Source organism: Rhinoderma darwinii, chromosome 12, assembly GCF_050947455.1.
Source record: "Rhinoderma darwinii isolate aRhiDar2 chromosome 12, aRhiDar2.hap1, whole genome shotgun sequence".
Taxonomy (NCBI): Eukaryota; Metazoa; Chordata; class Amphibia; order Anura; family Rhinodermatidae; genus Rhinoderma; species Rhinoderma darwinii.
Window position 1 is genome coordinate 70,898,896 of NC_134698.1, and position 22,040 is coordinate 70,920,935.

General features: G+C 41.3%; 1 protein-coding gene across 2 annotated transcripts in view; it reads right to left on the reverse strand.

Annotated features, from left to right (window-relative positions):
• The window catches only part of TDRD9 (tudor domain containing 9), a 113,709-nt gene that overhangs the window by 53,009 nt on the left and 38,660 nt on the right, over positions 1-22,040 (reverse strand). For both annotated transcript variants that reach the window (XM_075843871.1, XM_075843872.1), the window contains exons 4-9: positions 19,365-19,586; positions 19,004-19,126; positions 16,323-16,403; positions 5,764-5,928; positions 1,016-1,119; positions 61-122 (exon numbers count right to left, since the gene is read on the reverse strand). In XM_075843871.1, the coding sequence (XP_075699986.1) occupies positions 61-122; positions 1,016-1,119; positions 5,764-5,928; positions 16,323-16,403; positions 19,004-19,126; positions 19,365-19,586 (757 nt within the window). The remainder of the gene's footprint in view (positions 1-60; positions 123-1,015; positions 1,120-5,763; positions 5,929-16,322; positions 16,404-19,003; positions 19,127-19,364; positions 19,587-22,040) is intronic.

Consider the following 22,040-nt stretch of genomic DNA (forward strand, 5'->3'; position numbering starts at 1 on the left):
CTGGCTTCACACTACATTCAGGAGACCTGCCCTCATGTATGTCTTTTTTTATAAAGTTACCTGGCAAAAACACCAATACACTGTTTGGCTCAGTGGATGTCCTGGGGTAGCTCTTATTTTGCCTGAGGAAAATAGAGAATATATAAAGAAGCATTCTAAAATAACCATTCTACCATAGAATATAAATCTAAATATATAGACACATAAATATATACATACACTTTTGTTAGGGGGCAAATCCCACACAAACCGCCTAAACGACGTGCATCCTGCCAATAGTTATTATGTTGTCACTAGATGAATCACAGGCTACAAAATATAGCAGCATGTCCAAACACATTACTGTAGCCATTCCCGAACATAACCCATATTAACCACAATCGCTTCCCTTCGACAAGAATGTAATATTTTACAAAAGAAATACAATTTTATTAGCGCTAATCCCTTAGAAAAGGGCACTGAACACTGGCCAGCGTGCCCAGCAGACAGGGACACGTGTCTGTTATGTAATGTTAGATACGCCGCAGAAGGCTTTATGGAAAACAGGGGTTTTTCTCGCAGTTTAATACTAGAAATAACAGGCTTTCAACGTGCAGCAGCTGATCTGCGACGCCACATACAGCTGCTGCACGGTGACCTGCAACCTCCAACTGCTCACAGCTTAATGGGTACATCTGTGATATTAATACTAAAAAATACATTTTAAAATATAGGCTGTGAACTAGAAGATTTTAAACGACATTAAAGGAGAAATACATCACTAAAAAAAATACTTTCAAGTTTGATACTCCAACAGAGCCAATAGAACAATACACAGACCGAAAAGGTGAGCCAGGGGCTGCATGGTAAGCACCAGTGGGCCCCAAATGGCCCATCACTGCTTTTTGTTGGCGGTTTTCTCCTCATACGTAGTTCTGGAATTATACGGAATTGGTCAACCTATGACGTCTAAATGTCCGGTCTTGCTATAAATCTCTGAAAAATGACAACCTGGTGGATTTCTCACATCCCTCACCTCTGCTCCTCCTTTTCCAGATTCTCAAATAACTGTATCAGATATGTTGCAACTTCATACATTTCTTTACATATTACTGGTTCATCAAAGAATTGAGTCGCCATCTAGAAAAAGCAAACTTAATTACATCATAATTATAAACACCTAATTATAGACATTTATTTCATGCCCGCAGGTGAGACCCAAACCTATCTTCAGAACGGGGGTCCACTGATCTGCCTGGTGAGGCGGCCACTGCATCCAGATAGAGTGAATGGAAAGTTAGCCGTGCTCTCCATTCATTCCTATAGGAGTTCCCAGTTTGATATTAATGGAGGCATGTCCAGATAAAATAGCCCGCTTTCATTAAAGGGGTTGTCTAAGATTACAAAATTATGCCTGGTTTCTATAGACACAGCACCACAGGGTGTGTCTGGTATTGCAGTTCAGCCCCATTGACTTCAATGGAGCGGAGCTGCAATACCATACACGAACCATGGACAGGTACGGCGCGGTTTTGGGAAGAAAGTGGCCATGTTTTTCTTTTTTTGGACAACCCCCTTTAACCCCTTAATGTCCAGCCTATTTTAGACCTTAATGACCAAGCCATTTTTTACGCTTTTCAATCGTCTCATTCGAAGAGCTATAACTTTTTTATTTTTGCGTCGACATAGCTGTATAAGGTCTTGCTTTTTGCGAGACAAGTAATTTTTAATAGCACCATTTTGGGGTTCATAGAATTTATTGGTTAACTTTTATTAACTTTTTTTAACTGCAATTTCGCCACACTTTTTTGCGTCCTAAAATTAAGCCGTTTAACGTGTGGTATAAATAACAGAATAAGTTTATTTAGTGGGTTGTTGCGATTGTAACGATACCAAATTTGTATAGTTTTTGTATGTTTTACTACTTTTACACAGTGAACACACTTTTTTCTAAATTATTTGTTTTTGTGTCTCCATATTTGAAGAGCCATAACCCTTTTTTTTCGCCGATGCAGTTGTACGAGGGCTTTTTTTTTGCGGGACGACTTGTAGTTTTTATCGGTACCATTTTGGAGTAGATGCAACTTTTTGATCACTTTTTAGAACTTTTTTTTTTTTTTTTTTTTAAGGCTTGATTCAAAGAAAACTATTTTTGCATGGTTTTTTTATTTTATTTTTTACAACTATCCCTGTGCAGGTTAAATGATGTAATAAGTTTAGTGTTCGGAGCGTTAAGGACGCGGTGATACCAAACATGTGTAACTTTTTTTTTACTTTATTTTGCTTGTTAATATAATAAAGCAGTTTGTAAGGGGGAAAAGTGGGTTTTAAATTATTTTTTTTCACTTTTTATTAAACTTTTTTTTTTTTTAAAAAAAGAGGCATGACCTAGCAGGCATTCACTACAGGCAGACCAGGGGGACTTCATTAGGCCCCCGGCTGCCATCGGAGACACAGACACTCGGCGATCGTATCGCCGGGTGTCAGTGGGATGAGAGGGAGCTCCCTCCCTTTCTCCAAAACCACTCAGATGCGACCCACGCTATTGAGCGCCGCATCTGAGGGGTTAAACGGGTGAGATCGATACTAATATCGATCTCACCCGTTTGAGCAGGGATGCCCCCAGCCCTCAGCTACCTCTGGCAGCTTAGAGCAGGGAGATTTGACAGCTCCCTGCCCTGTTTACTTATTCCGATGCAGTGCCGTAAAAAGGCTATTGCATTGGAATAAAGCCCGTTAGTGACCGACGTAGAAACACTATGGGGCGGTCACTAACGGGTTAATTAGCTAAATAGACCAGTCATAATTCGTCAAGAGGGCAGCCCTTTATCAATTCAATGACCAGAAAACTTCATGCGCTAGTTTTTTTGCTTTGAAATGTAAAAGCGTATCTCCACTTGTGATCTGCTGCCTGACACATCGGATGTGGAGACGCTCCTGCACGCTCAACAGTACAATTGCCATGGCAACCGTACTAAGCCAGTTATATAGTGCACTGGTCCAAATTCTAATTAATATGAATTTAATTTTTGACATTGGGACACTTGTTAAGCTGGATCATCTGGAACTCCAAACACTTGGCACACTAGAGAATAATACTTTCATAACTTAACAGGGGGGCAACCTCTTTTTACCTATGCTCCTCAAACAGCGAGACGCCACCAGTTATTGCGGAGGTCCAGCTGAGGCTGAACTATGAAATTGTCAAATGTAATTGTGTGGCAGAAGTCGGTCTGATAATCAGCGGTAACTGTGATGGAAGTTTGCTTCCCCCAAAAAAATGTAAATGAAAAAACCCACTTTTTCCACTTACGAAATGAATTAAAAAAACAAAAAAAACAGTAAAAGCTACACATTTGGTATCGCCGCAGCCATAATGACCCCACCTAGAAAGTTTTTACATTATTTAACCCACACGGTGAACGCTGTCAAAAATGTCATTTAAAAAAAAAACAACTAAAAAATAGCGGTTTTCTGTGAATCCTGCCTTAAAAATCCTGTAATAAAAAGTGATCAAAAAGTCGCATCTACTTCAAAATGGTACCAATAAAAACTACAAGTCGTCCCGCAAAAAAAGCCCTAATAAAGCTGCATCTGCGGAAAAATATAAAAAATTACGGCTCTTAAAATATGGAGGCACTTTTTTCTAAATTATTTGCTTTTGAGATTTTAATCTATATAAATTTGGTATCATAGTTACATAGTTCGTACGGTTGAAAAAAAAAAAACATGTCCATCAAGTTCAACCAAGGGACGCGAAAAGGGAAGTAAAAAATTTCTACACATTGACATAGGAGCTGATATTTTTTTGTTCTAGGAAATTATCTAAGCCTTTTTTAAAGCCATCTACTGTCCCTGCTGTGACGGCTCCTGCGGTAGGCTATTCCATAGATTCACAGTTCTCACAGTAAAGAAGCCTTGTCGCCTCTGCAGCTTGAACCTTTTTTTCTCGAGACGGAGGGAGCGCCCCCTTGTTTTTGAGGGGGTTTTACATGGAACAGGATTTTACCATATTTTTTTGTATGTGCCATTAATATATTTATAGAAATTAATCATGTCCCCCCCTTAGTCGTAATTTTTCAAGGCTAAATAGGTTTAATTCCTTTAATCTTTACTCATAATTTAGATTCTCCATGCCCCTTATTAGCTTCGTTGCTCTTCTTTGTATTTTTTTCCTCCTTTCTATGAACTGGAGCCCAGAACTGAACTGCATATTCTAGATGAGGCCTCACTAATGCTTTGTAAAGTGGTAATATTACATCCCTGTCCCGTGAGTCCATGCCTCTTTTAATACACGACAATATCCTGCTGGCCTTTGAAGCAGCTGATTGACACTGCATGCTGTTATTGAGTTTATGATCTACAAATACACCCAGATCCTTCTCAACAAGTGAATCCGCCAGTGTAGCGCCCCCTAGGACATATGATGCATGCAGGTTGTTGGTACCCAGATGCATAACTTTACATTTATCTACATTAAACTTCATCTGCCAAGTGGATGCCCAAACACTTAGTTTGTTTAAATCTGCCGGCAATTCACAAACATCTTCCATAGTCTGAACATTATTACATAGCTTGGTGTCATCTGCAAAAATAGAAATAGTGCTATTAATCCCATCCTCTATATCATTAATAAATAAGTTGAATAATAGTGGTCCCAGCACTGAACCCTGGGGTCACCACTTATAACTGGGGACCATTCAGAGTAGGAATCATTGACCACAACCCTCTGGATACGGTTCTTGAGCCAATTCTCAACCCAATTACAAACGATACTTTCTAAACCTATAGTCCTTAATTTACCCATTAGACGTCTATGAGGGACAGTGTCAAATGCCTTTGCAAAGTCCAAATACACTATATCCACAAAACAACCTGCTGAATAAAGTTATTTATACCACACGGTAAACGGCGTAAATTTAGGACGCAAAAAAGTGCGGCGAAATTGCTGTGGCTTTTTTTCTAACCCCCCCCCCCCCCCAAAAAAAAGTTAAATAATAAATTCCATGTAAAAAAAAAAAAAAAAAAAAAAAAAAGGAAGACCTTATATAGCTATATCGACGCAAAGATTAAAAAACAGTTAGAGCGCTTTAAAGGAGACTATGGAAAAACGTAAAAAAACAGCTTGGTCATTAAAGGGGTTGTCCGAGATGAAATGACTTTGTGTTAATGTTTGTAATTTATAAATGTAAATACATTTGTAATATACTTAAATTTTCCAAAGTGGCCCCATTTCCAGATACTGCCGTGGGGGTACTTGACGGGTGACGTCACTCTCTGCACTGGCTCTGCCACTGTGTTGATCTTTAATACTTTGTCGGGTATACGACACGTCACTTGTGACGTGGCGTGTATGGGCTGTTCTCCTGCACAGCGCATAACGCGCATGCGCTATCAATGCTGTTCTCGCGGTCCCGGCTGTTCTCAAGATAACAGCAGGGGCTGCGCATGTGCGTTACAACAGAACAGCCCATACACGGCACGTCACAAGTGACATGTCGTATAGCAGGAAAATAATTGAAGATGAACACAGCGGCCAGAGCAGAGAGTGACGTCACCCGTCAAGTACCCCACGGCAGGATCTGGACACGGGGCCACTTTGGAAAAAGTAAGTATATTACAAATGTATTTACATTTATAAATTACAAGCAATAACACAGTCATTTAATCTCTGACAACCCCTTTAAGGCCTAAAATAGGCTGGTCACTAAAGGGGTTAAACATCAAGTCTTAAAATAGAGGAAAAAAAACAAAAGAAACAACCAATATTAGTTTAATACATACCTTAATATTGGGAATATGCTTTAAGTCATCCAGATAAAACACTTCAACATCATATGGTTTCCCTTCCACCTTGAAGACATACGCAGGGACCAATCTATTATGGATTGGCACTGCAAAATAGTCAGCAAATTCTCTGCAGTTTATGGTGGCAGACATCAAAATTACCTTAATGTAAAAAAATATATCTTATTATAGTCAGAGAGTGAACAATGAGCAGGTTTCTATCCGTACAGCTGCAAAAAACAAAAACAAAAACACAATTACCCCAGTTAGGCCCCATGCACACAATCGTAAAAAACCTCAGTTTTTGCGGACACCAATTGCGGTCCGCAAAAAGGGACCCATTCACTTCCATTGAACGCGGACACCTTTCCGTATCGCTACGGATGGGTGTCCGTGCCATAGAAATGTTCCGAAAATTATGTAACATGTCCGTTCTTTTGCATTTTGCGGGCCGTGCTCCCATACTTTGTATGGGAGCACGGCCGGAAAATGCAGGTGGCAGTCGGCGGCCGGCCGTGCCCGCATTCGCGGTCCGTGATTGTGGGCACGGCCGTGTGCATGGGGCCTTAGACTTTGCATGTGCAGTCTAATCGCAGTTTTAGTGAAAAGCGTGATACGACCGTAAAGTGAGAAGACTGCCTTGTACTAAACACCCCTAAGGAAAGATTCACACTCAGCAGATTGGTTGCCGAAATTCATGCACATGCTGCAGAAACGTCATCATGAAAGGATTAAAAGACCAGGCTTTCCGCGGGGTGAACCAAACACTTAATTTTTTTAATAAAATATTGTAGCCCCTAAGTGCTCAGAGGTATATATAACAACCAGTAGTGTGTATACATACAGTGAAAGTTCTTTAATCAGCCAATTTGATGTTAAGTTTTACAGGACCTAAAAAAAAATCCTGATTTAAAAAACAGGTTGCATCTTCGTTTGGCACGGGCACGTCTGTGGCCGATGAGGTAGTGGCGGCCTCCGTGGCCGACGCGGTCGTGGCTGACACTTGTAGCCTTGGCCACCCCTGCACTAGAAACATCCAGACTACAGACATGTAGAGCCAGTATGAGTGCTCGGATGATTGCACTTCCATAGTTGTACAAACAGGCTTGTGTGAAGAGGAGTAAACTATAGAAGAACACAGTTACACAATATTGAATTAAGACTAAATTAACCCCTTAACGCACCATGACGTAACTGTACGTCATGGTGAGCAGTAAGTTCGCGCACCTTGACGTACAGTTACGGCAGTGCTTTGACAGTTAACCGCCGCGCGGCGCTACACCGCAGCGGCGGTTAACTGTGCAGGGTGTCAGCCCTGCTCTCCCCGTTGCCGATCAGCGGCCTGTCGCCGCTGATATCGGCAGTTAACCCCTTAATTGCGGCGCTCGATTTTGAACGCCACAATTAAGGTCTTTAGCGCCGATCGGCAGCCCCCATGTGAAATCACGGGGGCTGGCGATGGTACCCATGGCAACCGGACGCCAGACAATGGCTTCCGGGTTGCCATGTACAGAAGCCTATGAGGACCACCCCGAGGGTGGTCGTCGTAGGCTTCCTGTCAGTGTGACTGTCACGTCACAATGACAGTTAGAACACATTACACAAAAAAAAAAAAAAAAAACTCCCAAAAGGGTCTCTGTTGGTTAGATCATGCAAAGATAAATGGGTGTTATAAATGCGGACATTGCAAAGCCTGCCCTGCAGTATCAAACACGAAAGAATTTACAAGCTCATACACTGGCAAAAACTATAAAATCAGAGACTTCATTAATTGTAGTTCCAAAAATGTAGTGTACAAAATCACCTGTAGCTGTCCCATGGATTATATAGGCAAAACTACCAGGGAATTTAAAAAGAGGGTTTTGGAACACCTAGGGGACATTGCGAACGATAGGGATAAACCAGTAGCCAGACATGTACATCTAAAACATGGGGGAGATGCAAAATGCCTCAAATTTATAGCTATGGAGCTTATCCATCCATCACCAAGGGGAGGAGACATAGATAAAGTGGTCCTCCAAAGGGAGTCTAAGTGGATATTTAGAATGGGTTCCGTAATTCCATATGGACTAAACGAACAAATCAATTACTGTTGCTTCATATAAATCCCACTGAAGACTAGGTTTTCATAATGAAAAATAAAAATAAAAATAATATTTATAGTTTTAGATCCATTGCTAAAAATTTATTATACATATATAACTCCTTTTTGTTCTCATATGTGACATGGGAGCCATAAATACAATTATCAACAACTGGATGATAACTTTACTTCCTTTGCTAGCAAGATTTTTCCATTTTTTTAATAGACAGGTTTGCAATGAGAGTTCATTACCTTCTATATGAGAATAATAGACTGGTAAATACTGCTAAAAAATATCCAATAAAATAAAATTTAAAACCCATTGAAATAAAGAAATGGGCCCCTTTGATGTAGTCCATTAATCTCGGTTTAATAGGCAGTATAAAACATTTACTGATATTAACTAAACACCGTAGGAGACTTTAGAACACATCTTATCCCCTCCCTCCCTCCTGGTCTTACATTCCAATGGATTTCATCACGTGTAGACAGGCATTCTTTATGCTCCTGTTCACAGACGGCCGGCTCAGCTGCAAATAAAGCGAATCACCAGCTGTGACAGGACACACTAACTCATTGGCTGTCGGCCCTGGTGGGAGGAGCTATGTGCTGCTCATGCAGACATGGATATCTGCCTTCTTTTGGAAGGTTTTTTCCTTTGTTGACATCGCTACAGTTGCTACTCATGAACACACCCACAGATACGTCATAGGGGTGGGGAGGATCTCCTGAGATAAATAGAGGACTCCTTACACATGTGAGGGAGGACGTTACACGCCGTGACAGGCGTTTATCCCAGCATCGTGGGAACAGATGCACTTAACTTTCTTTGCCACTGCATAGGATTTATCTTTTTTCTTGCTCCAAAGCCTCTGACCATAGAGGCTAATTGGCCTAAACTCCCCTGAAGAATCTTGGCCACAAGGAAACGCGTCGGGAGAACAGCATTATCTGCCTGGACACATATAAAAGGAAAATAGGAGGTTTCCCAGTCCCCAGCTACAGGATCAAGATGGACTTGGACACACTATAGAATGGGTAGGGGGGTGGATTACCCCAAAATATACCTTTGAAAAAACCTCCTCCTTTATGCAGTAATATTTGGAGCTTTGCATTTACTCTGCACAAAACGTACAGAATGTCAGTTTTCTCTCACAAAAGAGAGCACAATTTTAGCCTTTAAATTTGTCCTGTGTGTATGTTTTGCACATTATTTTAAACAATATGAAGTAAAAGTTATATTTTATAAAGCTCTATCATTATTCCAGTGATTCACTACGTGTGTAGTGTAATGTATTCCAGCAGCGATCAGAGCTGCAAATCTAAGTGTCCCCTAGTGGGACAAGTGAAAAAAGTAAAAAAAAGAATAAAAATGTTTTAAAAAAAGTGTAAAAATAAAAGTTATAAGTGATATAAACAAGAACTGCTTTTTTTCCTATAATAAGTCTTTCATTATAGGAAAAAAAATGAACACGTAAAAAAAAAGTACACATATTTGGTATCACCGCGTTCGTAACGACCCCAACTATAAAACTATAATATTATTTTTCCCGCACAGTGAACCACGCAAAAAAAAAAAACGAAAAACAATGCCAGAATCACTATTTTTTGGTCACCACCCCTCACAAAATATGTAATAAAAAGTGATCAAAAAGTCGCATGTACGCCAAAATTGTACCGATACAAACTACAACCCGTCCCGCAAAAAACAAGCCCTTACACAGCTTTTTTGACTGAAAAATAAAAAAGTTATGGCTCTCAGAATATGGTGACACAGAAAATACATTTATTTTCTAAATAAGTTATTTTATTGCTCAAACGCTGCAAAACATAAAAAACCCTATATACATATGGTATCGCCGTAATGGTACCGACACGCAGAATAAAGTATAATAGTCATTTATAGCCCAGGGTAAACGCCGTCAAAAATAAATAAAAATCATTGTCAGAAATCGATGGTTTTTGGTCACCTTGCTTGCCGAAAAATTGAATAAAAAGTGATCAACAAAATCGCATGTACCCCAAAATGGTACCAATGAAAATTACAGATTGTCCCGCAACAAATAAGCCCTCACACGGCTCCGGTGGTGAAAAAATAAAAAAAGTTCCGGCTCCCAGATTATGGCGATGCAAAATGTACAGAGTGTTCCAAAAGTGGATAAGATCGGGCACCATTTATCAGTGCGACACTGGCCACATATCTGTGGGTTATTATTTATTTACAACCATTATTATACCCTCTTATTATGCCCCTGATGTACTCTGCTCAGCCTACATGTGCCCCAACATTATAAACTGAAATACCAGCAAAACGCCAGAGCTACTACCAAGCAAAATATGCGCTCCAAAAGCCAAATGGCGTCCCTCCCTTCTGAGCCCTACAGCGTGCCCAAACAGCCGTTTATGTCCACCGATATGGCATCGTACCAAAAAATGGTACCAATAAAAACTACAGCTCGTCCCGCAAAAAATAAGCCCCCACACCGCTCTATTGACAGAAAAATAAAAAGTAGTGGCTCTTGGAAAGCGGGGAGGAAAAACTAAAAAGCAAAACATGAATCAGTTCGTAAAGGGTTAATTACTTTCTAATGAAAAACCATTTATGACCACACGTGGGGTATTGCTGTACTCGGGAGAAATTGCTTTACAAACGTTGGGGTGCATTTTCTCGTTTATCCTTTGTGAAATTGAAAAAATTCAACATTTTAGTGGAAATAATGTTGATATTAATTTTCACGGCCTAATTCTAATAAATTCTGCAAAAGACGTGTGGGGCCTAAATGCTCACTATACCCCTAGATACCTTAAGTGGTGTAGTTTCCCAAATGGGGTTACTTTTGGGGGGCTTCCACTGTTTCGGTCTCTCAGGGGCTTTGCAAATTCGACATGACACCCAAAAACATTCCAGCTAAATTTGAGCTCCAAAAGCCAAATAGCGCTCCTTCCCTTCTAAGCCCCGGTGTGGGTCCAAACAGTAGTTTATTACCACATATGGGGTATTTACGTAATCAGGAGAAATTGTTTTACAAATGTTGGGGCGCTTTTTCTCCTTTATTCCTTGTAAAAATTAAAAATGGCTACCTTTTTTCAGAAAAAAAAGTAGATTTTCATCTTCACATACGAATTCAAATAAATTTAGCAAAAAAACTGTGGGTTCAAAATGCTAACTATACCCATAGATAAATTCCTTGAGGGGTATAGTTTCCAAAATGGGGTCACTTTTGGGGTGTTTCCACTGTTTTGGCAGCACAAGGCCTCCTCACACCTGACATGGTACCTAAAATATATTCTAATAAAATAGAGGCCCAAAATCCACTAGGTGCTCCTTTGCTTCTGAGGCCGGTGTTTCAGTCCATGACCGCGCTAGGGCCACATGTGGGGTATTTCTAAAAACTGCAGAATCTGGGCAATAAATATTGAGTTGCATTTCTTGGGTAAAACCTTCTGTGGTACAGAAAAAATTTATTACAAATGAATTTTTGAAGAAAAAAAATGAAATTTGTAAATTTCACCTCTACTTTGCTTTAATTCCTGTGAAACGCCTAAAGGGCTAAAATACTTTGTGAATGCTGTTTTGAATACTTTGATGGGTGCCGTTTTCAAAATGGGGTGATTTATGGTGACTTTCTAATATATAAGGCCCTCAAAGCCATTTCAGAACTGAACTGGTCCCTGAAAAAATAGCCTTTTGAAATTTTCTTGAAAATGTGAGAAATTGCTGCTAAAGTTCTAAGCCTCGTAACGTCCTAGAAAAATAAAAGAATGTTCAAAAAATGACGCAAACATAAAGTAGACATATGGGAAATATAAACTAGTATGTATTTTGTGTGGTATTACTATCTGTTTTACAAGTAAATACATTAAAATTTAGAAAAATGCTAATTTTTGCTAATTTTCTCTAAATCTTGGCGTTTCTTACAAATAAATATTGAATTTAATGACAACATTTTTTCAGTATCATAAAGTACAATATGTCACGAGAAAACAATCCCAGAATCGCTTGGATAGGTAAAAGCATTCTGGAGTTATTACCACATAAAGTGACACATGTCAGATTTGCAAAAATGGGGCTGGTCCTGAAGGCCAAAACAGGCTTAGACACTAAGGGGTTAATGGAAAAACTTTCCTTGGGGGAAGACAACAACGTCTGCATTCCCAAGAAATTTTGAGCAACGTACAGAACGACTTCTACAATGCACACACTGAGGACAATACAACTGGCCAGAAATGCAGTTTATGGTGAGAAATTGGCAATAAGTGGAATTCAAAATCTGAATGTGGTTTCAGCCAGCGCTCAATTCAATGCAAACTATTTTATATTTCCTTTGGCCTTCAGCAAAGTTTAGAAATTAATTTAAGTGAACGCGAGAAAACTCTTAAATCACAACACATTACACTGGTCACAGATGAATGCCATGCAGCCTAAAGAAACAGAAGTTTTATTTACAAAGGCAAACTAGGATAATTTTAACCCTTTAATGACCGGGCCTGAAAAACGTCTTAATGACCAGCTCCATTTTTCAGTTTTTACCTCTGCATTTCAGCAGCCGTAACTTTTTTATTTTTTCATTGACGTGGCCGTATGAGGCCTTGTTTTATGCGGGAGAAATGGTCCCCTTTTTATTTTCAGTTTGGAGGTAGAAACAAAAAATATATTTTTACAGCGTGAATATAGGAAAAAGCGATTCTCAGCCTAGTTTTTCTTGTTTCTTATTTTTATCCCGTTCACATTTTGCGCTAAATAACCCGTTAGATTAATTTTTCAGGTTATTTAGATACCCAATATGTGTAGGTTTTTTGTTTTTATTTCATGGAGGGGCAATAAAACATTTTATGCAAAATAACTTTTTTTGGACTATTTTTTTTTGTTACTTTTTTTTCTAAGGGATAACTTAAATTTATTTTTTTTTAAACTCGTTTTATTAAAAGTAACTGTCAGAGTCAAACCATCACATACATCAGGGTAACATTATACACTCAAAAGTACATATGTCAGAAGATTCAATATATACAAAGGGAATACTCGCAGGTATCCATGATATTAACCCATGGTTCGCAGACCACATATACATAATACAGGGTGATCAAGTCAATCCAACCCGACTTTTATTACAGTACATCATGAAAATAGGAATACGCCCCCATTTCAATATTCTGCCATAACGCCCCAATCATCTCGTACGTCATATATCGAAGCGCCTGGACGTGTCCTCCTCCCGATTCTTTTACCTGCTCTCACCCCCAGCTTGTGCCAGAGCGGCTGATAGCCCTTGGACTGTACAGTGAGTGAGATTCGATGAGCACCAACCTTCCCAGATCAGATCAAATTTAGCCGGTTTCCCCCGGTGTTTATACACTATTTTCTCAAATGTAAGCATGTCATTGACCAATTTACGCCATTGCGCTACTGTCGGAGCCCTATCCGCCATCCATCTCATGGCCACCGCCTTCCTTGCCATAAATAGTGTTTCTCTGAGAAAAATCCTCTCATATATTAACCATTGCTCCTTATTTAGCAGTCCCAGTAAACACACCTCCGGCCTGCAAGGTATCGTCCTCCCCATCACTGCCGTTAATAATGCAACCACCTCCTCCCAAAAGCTAAGGATCCAATGACAACCTCACATTAGGTGTATAAAGTCTGCCCGCATCTCTCCACACCTATGACATTGTGAGGACGCCATTCTTCCCATACGATGTAGCTTTACGGGCGTTAAATAACATTGGTGGATGATGAACAGTTGCACTAGTTTATTATTTGCGGCTGGGGAAACCAGCAAGTGGGAGCCCTGCGCCTCCCTCCATTCCCCCGCTGTGAGTTGTGGAATTAATGCACACCACCTATCCTCCACCCCCAGGGGCTCCATTCGCATTTTAGCCTCCATTAGAAAAGAATAAATTTGGGAAACTACACCTCTTGTAAACGGCTTGTTCAACCTCACCACCAAATCACAACTAGAGTACGTCACGGAGTTCAATGGGAATTGTGCTAATAGAGCATGATGGAGCTGTATGCAATATAATTCATCCCCTGGCGGTATATTGAATGCTGCCCGAATCTCACTCACCGTCATGACCGACCCTTCTTCCGTTAGCAATTGTGACAGAGCGGCTACCTCTCTAGAGGCCCAGTAACGTTTCCCCACCATCCCGTGCAGATGGGAAAAGCTCGGGTTATCCCACAGCGGGCTCTCCGCCACCACCCCCACACACCCCAGTAGATCTTTAGCCTGTTGCCAGACTCATCTGGCCAACTTAGGGAGCGGTGTCTGAAATCATGCGGCTCCAGTATAGGCCATAAGGTTTTCAAGCCCAGTACCCGGGCTAGATGACACTCAGCATTAGTCTTTAAGGGGGGGGGGGAGGTGGGAGACCGAAGAGATCAAGTACCTGAGCTGACCCGCCAAGTAATATAGAAAAACATCCGGTAACACAGCCCCAGCCTCATCTTTAGGTCTTTGTAGAATCGACAGCTTGAGTTTAGATCTCCCCCCCCCCCCCCCAAACAAACGGCGCGAACAACGAGTTTATTATTTTAAATAACCTTTTAGGCACCAGCACGTCCATATGCTCCAACACGTACAAGAACTTCGGCAATACTATCATCTTTAATAGATTGACGCGTCCTGCCACTGACAAAGGCAGGCCTTTCCACACCTGTATTTAGTCCCTTAGATACGTGACCAAGGGTGCTACATTTAACCATTACGATCTAGAGCTATCCCTGGCAATATTAATCCCTAGGTACTTGAACTCTGGTCTTACTGGCAGTCCGCAAAATTGAGCGCCCCATCCACAGTTGTCCTGCCTCAAAGGCATCAGATACGATTTGGACCAATTAATTAGTAACCCTGAGTATCTTCCAAAAACGTTAATGAGGGAAATGGCCCTAGGAAGGGTGGCATTGGGGTTCGCCATAAACAACGCCATATCGTCCGCATATAACCCTATCCGGTCCTCTCTATCCCCTATTCTAATTCCCATATATGCAGGATCCCTCCTGATGTTAAGAGCCAGTGGTTCAATGGCCAATGCGAAGAGAAGTGGCGAAAGTGGGCACCCCTGCCTCGTGCCCCTATGGAGGCCAAAGGAAGGGGACAGGGCCCCATTCACCAACACCTGCGCTCGTGGAGATTTATACAACAAGGACACCCAATTAATAAATCCTTCCCCAAACCCAAATCTTCGCAGCACTGCCAGCAGATAGGGCCATTCTACCGAGTCAAATGCCTTTGCCGCGTCCAGAGATGCCACCGCCCAGTCCTGCTGCTCCTCCCATCCAATCTGCGTCACCACCTGTACCCGCCTAATATTCTCTGAGGTGGACTTGCCGGGTATAAAGCCGCACTGGTCTGAATGGATGATCTCCTTTATCACTCTGCATAGCCTATTTGCTAACATCTTAGTCAAGATTTTGTAATCCACTGTCAGCAGCGAGATCGGTCTATATGAACCACATTCATCTGGTTTTTTGTCTGGCTTCAGCAACACAATTATAGTGGCGTCACACATGGATTCCGGAAGAGCAGAACTCCGATAGCTATGTTCAAACAGGACCAGCAATTGGGGGGCCAGCAACTCCCCATACTGTAGATATACCTCCAGGGGAATACCATCCGGCCCTGAAGCCTTCCCCTTAGCCAATGAAGCCATTCCCTCCAAAATCTCATCTACCGTAAATGGAGCCTCAAGTAATGCCACCCCCTCCGCTGCCAATGTAGGAAACGATATTCTATCCAAGTACCTCTCCATCTCATCCATCCCATACTCAACTTTTGAAGCATACAGCTGATCATAAAACTGTGTAAATTGCTCGAGAACCTCTCCCGGGGAGGTGTAGATCCTATCTCCAGGCCCCGCTATACCCATCACCGGGGGGGATCTAGAACTGTTCCGCACCATATGTGGCAGAATTTTACCAGATTGATTGCCCAATTCAAAATGAGATTGTTTGCTAAAGAATAAACTACGCGACGTCTTATCCCTCAAGACCTGTAGATACTGTCTACCCAAATCCAGCCATGCATTCCGGTTAGCTGGTGTGGGATCCTGAACAAATGCCCCTTCCGCCTGTGAACATTGATATGCTAAGTCCTCCTCCTGCAGGGCGGAAGCTCGTTTTACATAGGATATGGAGGGGATAACTTAATTTTTACTTGTAATGTATTAGCATACTCCTGTATGCCAATACATCACACGGTGTCACTATGACAGAGGCTGCTGTTAGGGCAGCACATTGTGTGCCCTAACAGCAGGCTTACTAAGCAGACAGCCCTGGGGTCCTTTGTAGGTCCCCAGGGCTGACTGCAGAGGGATTCCCTGTTCTTTGATCATGTCACCGGGTTTCTGGAAAATGAACAATTTGCTCATCTTTGGGGACCTGCGGATGAAGCATTTCCTAGAAGTCCATTTATTCACCCTTCACAGATGAGTATTTTGTTAATATGTTATAGATTGCAGTAAAGTCACAGACCTTCACCATTCTTGAATTAGTTCTTATAAGTCTGCGTACGATCATCAACAGGAAATCCATTTCTTCCGTACGTTCATGGACCTATTAAAAGGAATTAAGTAGAATATTCTATTATAAAAGTGGATAAACAGGTTATCAGATAAAATAGGTTGCTTACTAGGTTTAAAACAAATAATGGAAACAAGTTATTTATCCCCTTCCCGACATCCGCAGTACACATGCGGCGCACGTCGGGTGGGGGAGTATGATGTGGGCTCAAAAAGTCCACTTTTTAGAACGAGCTTGTCAGCTGTATCTTACAGCCGACAACTCAGCGTAACGACCGGGATCCCATTCGTTTGACCCCTTAGATGCCATGGTCAATAGCAACTGCGGCATCTGTGTGGTTAGAAACAAGGGGCAGCCCACTGTAATGTTGCACCGCCCGACCCAACCCCCGACGAGATCGCGGCATGCCGATAATTGGCATGGCAGCCTGGGGCCTGATGAAGGTCCCCAGCTCTGCCATCTTTGTACTCCTAGGAAGCTCTGCGTCCGGCAGAGCTTCATAGGAGACTGTCAGTATGATATACCGCAATAAAGCAGTTGTATCTGATAAATTTAAAATAATTTTTAATAAAATGTAATTACAACATTAAACCAATCCACACCGATATGTCTGTTTTAGTCTTAGTCTTTTAAAAAAAAAATATATATTTTGTGTATATATATATATATATATATATATATATAAAATTTGGTGCCGTAATCGTATTGACCCGCAGAATAAAGATACATGCCGTTTTAGTGTAAAAACTAAACCCCCCCCCCCCAAAAGATTAAGCAACTGCTCCCCCCCTATTTCAACCCATACATAATTTTCCAGAAGTTTCCTTTTACATTATATGGTACAATAAACCATGCCGGGAAAATCTACAACTCGTCCCGCAAAAGAACAAGCCCTCATACAGCTATAGCGAGGGGAAAATAAAAAAGTTATAGCTTTTAGGAGATGGGGAGGAAAAAACTAAAAAGAGAAAATCCGAAAATGACTGCAGTGGGAAGGGGTTAAAAAAGGTAGATCCAAACTCCTGCATACATAGCACAAAGTGTAAAGAAAAGTACCCTACAAGTCCAATAAAGAAAACATACAGGCAACAGCAAGAAAGAAATAATAGGAGTATTTACAAATTAGGAAAGTCATTTTATTCTCCAAGGGCATCTGCGCACTGGAAAAGACCTGCTCCAGTGCAACCAAAAGGTCACCCCTCTGCTGACATTTCAGCAATGACAATGAACTGCCGGGAGGATTTATAGAGGGAGGAAACCATGCAAAGGAACGCCAACAGGTTTCTATTTTATAAAGAGCATCCACATACAATACAACATGAACAAACCTAAGACCATTATTTAGGAGATTTGTGTAATCATTTCTTATTTAAAGCACGTAAACGCTCTAATTTTTAATTATATCAGACATAAGATGATACTAAATTAATGCAGAATATTACAAGGCTTGAGAAAATAAGAAAAATTGGGTAATATCCCAAAAATAGAAATAAAGATGATTTCACTTCCTAATAAAGCAACCAGATTGTCTTCCGTCACGGTGTTCTGCTTTTGCTGGTCTTCCGACCATATACACGAATAAAAAAAATCCTTCTCGTGACAAATACATTTGTCATATTTTATCCTTTGTATCTTTAAATTTCACCAATAAATCCTTTTCTCTGGTTGATCCTCTTCTAGTAAGTAATAATCCCCTGCTTATGTTATCACTCAACTCAAAAGCAACCGGCCTTAATATTACAAGCTCGGGATTTCGGAAGAGGATAATGTCAAATTATGCAGGTGGTGACATACGATATTCTGGTATATACGTGGATAAATAGGACATCAGCAAAAATATGACTTGTATCCACAAATTATCAAAACACTGGAGAGCTGATAATATGGCTATACTATAAACCAGGCCTAACTAATAGGACTAGTAACAGGGTCTCTTTATGTAAAGTTTTCAGCCTTTAAAAAAATATATATATATATCAGGCGCTTTACCTATAGCTTTTTTCTTGGTTGTGTGTATGTGTTTATAAGCTATCGCCCAAGGCTACAAATATTTCAGCATTGCATTAAAGCGAACTTATGTACGGTTGCTGGGAATGCAGAGCTTACTTACCTGGTGCACTCCGTTAAGCTTATTGTGCTGCCGATCCGCTGATTACCGGGCCCCCTCCTCTGGCATCCAAGATGGACGCATGGCTTCTCAAGACTACCAGATACACACAGTGCTTTGGCAGTCCAAGACACTAAACCCTGCAATCCAATTGGCCAATCCCGTGGATATGACATAAATGTCTAAGGTGGGAATAACTCTTCAAGTAGGTCAGAATATGAAGGACAGATCTTATTTAAAGGGTAACTGAATTTTTACAAGAAACTTTAAAAAAAAAAACAACAAAAAAAAACAACACATACCAGCCTGGCTGCTTACATGGTAACTAAACTTTTTAAAATATTTTGACATGTCATAGTGCCATGTCAAAAGTTTTGATCGGTAGGGTTTCGTGAACCGAGACCCCCACTGATCCACACCAATCAAAACCTCTGACATGTCAAAAGTAAGTTTACCCTTTAAGCAGCCGGGCTGACATACAGAAACAGCCCTTTTAAACATATTCATCTTAAAGTAAAGTACCTACCTCATCAATAAAAATGTGGGTAAATTCAGCCAAGCTCTTAGCACCCACTATCTTCTGCAGGAGCACACCAGTGGTCATGTAGATCAAACGAGTGTCAGCGGTTGCCTTTTTCTCCAAAGAAACCTTTAAATGAAAAACAAGACCTTTACTATACAGAAGTAAGAGCCAAACCGAATAGCCATTGTTTCGGTGATGTAACTGCCTGGTTGCAGATATTCTGTAACTATATACTTATTTGGCTATTGAACTGAGGACAAAAATATGATAGAAGACTAAATACAATACTTGAAGACAAAAGTGACTTTGCATATATGATTTTTTCGGGGGGGGGGGGGGGGGGGACACATGTGAGGTGTCATACCTGATAGCCTACTAAACCACTCAGAGGCCACTTTCTCTCCTTGCTGATCCATGAGGCAATGCTGCATGCAGCAATCTTTCTTGGTTGTGTCACCACTATATTACAGTAGGTAGATCGCTGCATGTGGTAATCCAAGATATATTGCGGCAGTTGCGTGCTCTTTCCATTTCCAGTTGCTCCTCGTATAATCACAATCGAGTTGCATTTAATTAACGTGATCAACTGTTAATTAAAAATAAAAAAACCACACTTAGATATGGACAGTAACTTATTTTTTTATTTGATAAACATGTAAGTTAACCCCTTCACGACTGCCATACAGCTATATACTTTCCAACTGCCAATGCAGTTGTCACATATATAGATGTTGACAGCCTGAAACGGGTTTAATGAGTGCAGTGTTGTTTCAGTGTGAGCAGCGCTGAACTCTCATAATAGCCGGGGCTTAGAGAGCCCCAGAATACACCCCCACTGTAGATAGCGCCATACACAACCCCCTGTAAGTAGCGCAAAATACTCTGTAGTTAATGCCACCTAAGCTCCCTTTAGGATCGGATCCCCGGCCAGCACACTGGCCGAGGATTTCCCCTCCTAGAGGGAGCCCCTGCCATCTCTCTATCCCCGCTGTAGATAGTGCCACCCCCCGTGCAGTTAGCAACCCTTCTGCTATAGATAGCATCACACACCCCCACTGCAGATAGCGCCACCGAAACTTTCTCTAGGAGCGGAATCCCCAGGGTCAGATCGCACTTGCCAGGGATTCCGCTTCTAGAGAGAGCCCCTGACGTCACTGTCCATTTGGACAGTGACGTTAGTGGCTCTCTCTAGGAGCGGAATCCCTGGCAGACACTCTGGCCGGGGATTCCGCTACTGGAGAAGCCCCTGGTGTCACTATCCATATATGGACAGAGACATCGTGGGCTCCCTGTAAGAGCGGAATCCCCGGCCAGATGGACTCCGCTCCTACTGGGAGCTACAGTGGTGCTATTTTCAGGAAGGGGGTGCCATTTACGGGAGGGTGGCTCTACCTGCAGGGGGATGTTGCTAAATACAGGGGGGGATATTGCTATTTACAGGGGGGTGGCACTATATACAGGGATGTGGTGCCATCTACAGAGGCGTGTTATATACGTGTGGTGTGGCGCTATCTACATGGGCACTGTGGCATTATATTGGCACTACCTACAGGAGATACTGTGACGCTATCTACAGGAAGAACTGTGGCACTATGTGGGCACTGGAACTATCTATGTGGCACTATCTACAGCGGTATTGAGTCACTATCTACACGGGCACTTTGGTATTTTCATGGGGTTGGGACAAAAAAACCCTAAGGTTTAAAATTAATCTTTTTTTTTTTTTTTTTTTAACATCCATGAAAAACGGATGCCAAATGGTGGTTTAAAAAAAAAACACGGTCAGATGGCCGGGAAATTAATTAAAATCTTGACACACAATGAAGCAAAACAGCCATGAAAAACAGACAGCTGATACTTTAACGGACATTTTTCATGTATATATAGAGAAGGTCTTCCTGGATTAAGAAACATGTGATAGATCACTACTGCCAGGACAAAGTCATTTTCTAGGAAAGTGGGTCTGACCTGCCTCATTATGAGTTGGCGGGTAACTCACAATTTGAGAAGCGCTGCTATACACTATACAACAGATAAGACTTTGTAAGCATCTCTCCTGTCACTCGCTTGTCTCGGGGAGTTGCTGTAATCCATCACTTTCTGGAGACCATAATAATCTGACATTTCTCTGTCAATTAAAAGGAACACTAAATCTAGAAATGAATAATAAAAAGTAAAACAGGAGATAAACCTGCCTACACTGTTTGTCAGTCGGCAGGATTGTCAACATGTTTCTGAAACAGACTTGTAAAAATCATACAGAGAACATAGGGGTTAATTTCCCGCTGTTCTCTTCCATTGTCGTCTGGTGAACAACTGAAGGGAGATGCTTAATGATTCTTGTGCCCTACTGTAGACAGAGTAATGGGGGAGGGCTCCTGCTGCAGCCAGTTGTCTTACAGCCAGACACTGGACAGTGAGGAGGAGGGGGGAGCAGCAAGAAAGCCACAGGTGTGCTCACCCAATATTCGTTCTGAGATCTGTAGTTCCTCAATGGAGTGTAATCGGCAGGAAATTCAATATTTCAAAGAAAATACATTTTTCCACAGCACATCCGCAAAATATGGAGCAAGAAGAGCTTTATTAGGTCAGCTTTAAAAAAATCCAGAGGACACAGGTAAGGCGTGTCACAGCTTACACGTTTCAAACAGAAGTGTTCTTACTCATAGCATGCTATGAGTAAGAACACTTCTGTTTGAAACGCGTTAGCTGTGACACGCCTTACCTGTGTCCTCTATGGATTTTTTGAAGATGGCCTAATAAAGCTCTTATGCCATATTTTGACGGTTTCCTTATATATATTCTCGGTTTTAATTGCAATACGAGACATAACAGGATCAAAGGGTAGGCAAGAAGGAGGATGAGAGAAGAATTACTGGGGTATTTTTTTTTTATAATATTCGATGTTTAGTGTTGCTTTTAAAAGGCAGCTGTCACCAAAATGCAGTTTTCTACGTCTTTGGACTAATTATTATAGAAGTGGCTGCTTACAAAAAAGCTCCTGCTTTTTCCAGCTCTTGGAGACTGTTGGATTTAGCAG